The sequence below is a fragment of the Cryptotermes secundus genome, unplaced genomic scaffold (assembly GCF_002891405.2).
Source record: "Cryptotermes secundus unplaced genomic scaffold, Csec_1.0 scaffold2254, whole genome shotgun sequence".
NCBI lineage: Eukaryota > Metazoa > Arthropoda > Insecta > Blattodea > Kalotermitidae > Cryptotermes > Cryptotermes secundus.
This window is the reverse complement of record NW_019742013.1, coordinates 1,913-4,693: the sequence shown is the minus strand read 5'-3', so window position 1 is coordinate 4,693 and position 2,781 is coordinate 1,913. Positions and strand designations below refer to the sequence as shown.

Below are 2,781 nucleotides of genomic sequence, written 5' to 3'. Positions count from 1 at the left end.
CTCTGCATTTGTCTTCAAGATGTATGGCATACTTCTAATGACATATATTTACTCACTTGACAGACTTTCGTAACACTTCAGTTCTTACAAGACAACTCATTATTAGGTTCCTTTACTGAGATACTCAAACTCTGAAACAATTTAGGCAGGACAATGAAGGCTTTGTAATAGGACTTCACTTAAAAATGCTAAATGCCACTGTTTAGCCATAATGAAGTCACAACATACAACAGATGAAACTGAAATTACAGAACCATAGATAAAGGTATGACAGTACTGAAATATGAAGTCATTTCTTGGAATATATGCCTCTAATCTCAAAACCTCATTATGCTTCTGTGATGTGGTGCACTTAGAAAGAAGTTTTGCATGTCTGACAGTTTATAATTCCCTGATCACTGGTCATGTTCCCCTGTAGAACAGACTCAGGACAAAATGGCAACACTTTGTCGTGGTCCACCGGTACTTACATTGTCCATACTTGACCATTTCTTAAACCCATTGCGAAGTGCTTGTTCTGTTACTTTGTCCTCACACACACGTGACATTGCTTCCAGCTTTTGAGCTCGATCTTTGCTGAGAGGCTCCCCAGGAAATGAAAGATCACTGGCTTCAGCAAGAGTCCGCAAATCGAAGTAGCGCTTGGCGTATATGCTGGAGGGAACGTTGATATTAAATTGCAGACTCTCCAAAAACTGACGCTCAAGTTCATTCCTGTCAATGCCATGTGGAGGAAAATATAAATGCACATACAACGTAAACAACAATCAGGCATTGCTTTAAGTTGATCCACTTTCATGTGACATTCTTGTTGCAAGTCCTCCCAAACCTATGGAGCTAAAAAAACTGAACGCAAATTTTGTTTTCTTTGGATTATCTGTTGGAAAGAGGCCGTCAAATGCAGCTTTCATTGTCCTGTAGACAAAACAAACAAAAATTAATACATTTCTACTAAACATAAAATCATTACATTTATTTCATTAAAGTTATTTTTAAGTGTTAGTGTAAGTATGATGTCCACCAAAGGATGGTATTACAAAAAAAAGCTGTTGAAATAATAATGCTATTTCATACTCAGTCACACCATTCATTAATACACCTCACCATATCTCTCTTTAATAGCATACAGTGTATTCTATCTTCACCAATTCTGTGTGTCTGTGTGGAATAAACAACTTGGGGATCTCATTCTGTTTACAAACTTCACAACTCTGATTCTCATACGTGACAGAAATTAAATGGTCTGTGGCTGGAAAGTGAAGTTCAGTCAGCACACTCCTTCCAATTCATTTACTGAGCAATTCAGATAAATTAATGCCTACTTTAGTAACTGAAATGAGCATGCAGGATCCAAACAGAAAATTCAAAAAAGAAACTTAGAACAGTGTTACATATTCATGTTATTCCCTGAAACTGCATTTCCAACAACCTTTTACACATCAGCCATGATCCATGCTGGAATTATCAGATAGTTATATACCTGCATAAACTTGATTTGAACAAGTATAACATTTATATTAAAAGTTACAGATCATTTAAAATCTCCTATTGCACTTCTGAAAGCACCACCGAGAGACTAACATCAGATAAGAGGTGACTTTAGCATATCTGCAGTGTACAAATCAGCAGTATTAATATTGGGGGACACTTGAAAGTTGTACTAATAAATAAAAGTTTCATAAGAGGGGCATCATCCACTTGTTCAATGCTATTTCTGGAATATCACATAGATTTAAACAAGTGGACGACGCACCTTATGAGGTGGAATAGAATTTTACGAATGATTTTAGTAGGAAAGAAAAATAATTAATTTTAAGTAATTATTTATGTTATTTTAAGTGGACTGCAATGCACAATTTTAGTGTGCATCAAAGCAATGTAACAGTCTGGACGCATTGAAACACCTGAGGATAGCCGTCTGTGGCCGAAACATGTTGTGTTAAGTGTTAAATGGTGAATATTTTAATAATTGTTGCATTATTGATGGGCTTGATACATGGACATTTAATTACAGAATGTAGAACTCTGACAGTATTCCAACTTGTTTGAATTGTTACTAGTTATCTGAGACTTTATGGAAGTCTGATACATGCAACACTTGTCCAGAGTGCATCAGAAATTGAATTACCACATTAACTGTTTCTGATTCTAAAACATATTCTTTAATTGGAGTTTCTCTTTTCTATTCCATGGATAGGCCTATACAGAAACATGGTAGACCAATCAAATCAATCAAAGTCTTGTTAGATATAAGTTACATTATAATTTTTTCTCACACAGCACTTTATCTTCATGACTGACTGACATAAAGTGAGTGCAAAGTGATACCAAAAGGGGTACACATGAGTTACAAGAATAACAACCTGAAAATCATTACTATCAACAACAACTCTTACGGACAGGTAAAATATAACAGCTGTTTCACACATAATTTTTAATCTAATAAGTTAAGAAATTAAAAATTGAAGCATGAAAAGAAGCTTTCTATAATGGAAAGGACATATACTCTCAAAACATATTTCCAAAACAATCACATCTGCTCTAACAGCATACCTACAAGAAAATACCACAAAAGAAGGACGTTGCACTCAACATGACTATTTCTATATGACTCAAATTAAGAGTGAGATGAATACAACATGCTTATTTATATCGTTACCATTTACAACTTTAACACAACAGTCATATGTTTACTTACGAGTCCTTCATTCTCTCGTACAGTTTGTTGAGTCCCATGGACTCTGCCAATTCCTGAATAGAATTTTAATGAAGATTCGACTG

General features: G+C 35.0%; 1 protein-coding gene across 2 annotated transcripts; it reads right to left on the bottom strand.

Annotated features, from left to right (window-relative positions):
• Window positions 1-7: 7 nt before the first annotated feature.
• Window positions 8-2,781, bottom strand: LOC111873014 (cyclin-Y-like). 2 transcript variants are annotated; one of them, XR_002844332.2, is made up of 2 exons: window positions 2,699-2,781; window positions 8-915 (listed from the first exon to the last, which is right to left on the bottom strand). XR_002844332.2 is itself a non-coding variant. In XM_023867365.2 (2 exons), exons 1-2 carry the CDS (start codon window positions 2,734-2,736, stop codon window positions 426-428), a joined length of 327 nt encoding a protein of 108 aa, XP_023723133.1. In that variant the 5' UTR covers window positions 2,737-2,781; the 3' UTR covers window positions 8-425. The 2 variants fall into 2 exon arrangements, 1 of the variants encoding a protein (XP_023723133.1); XM_023867365.2 differs by having other exon boundaries at window positions 8-714.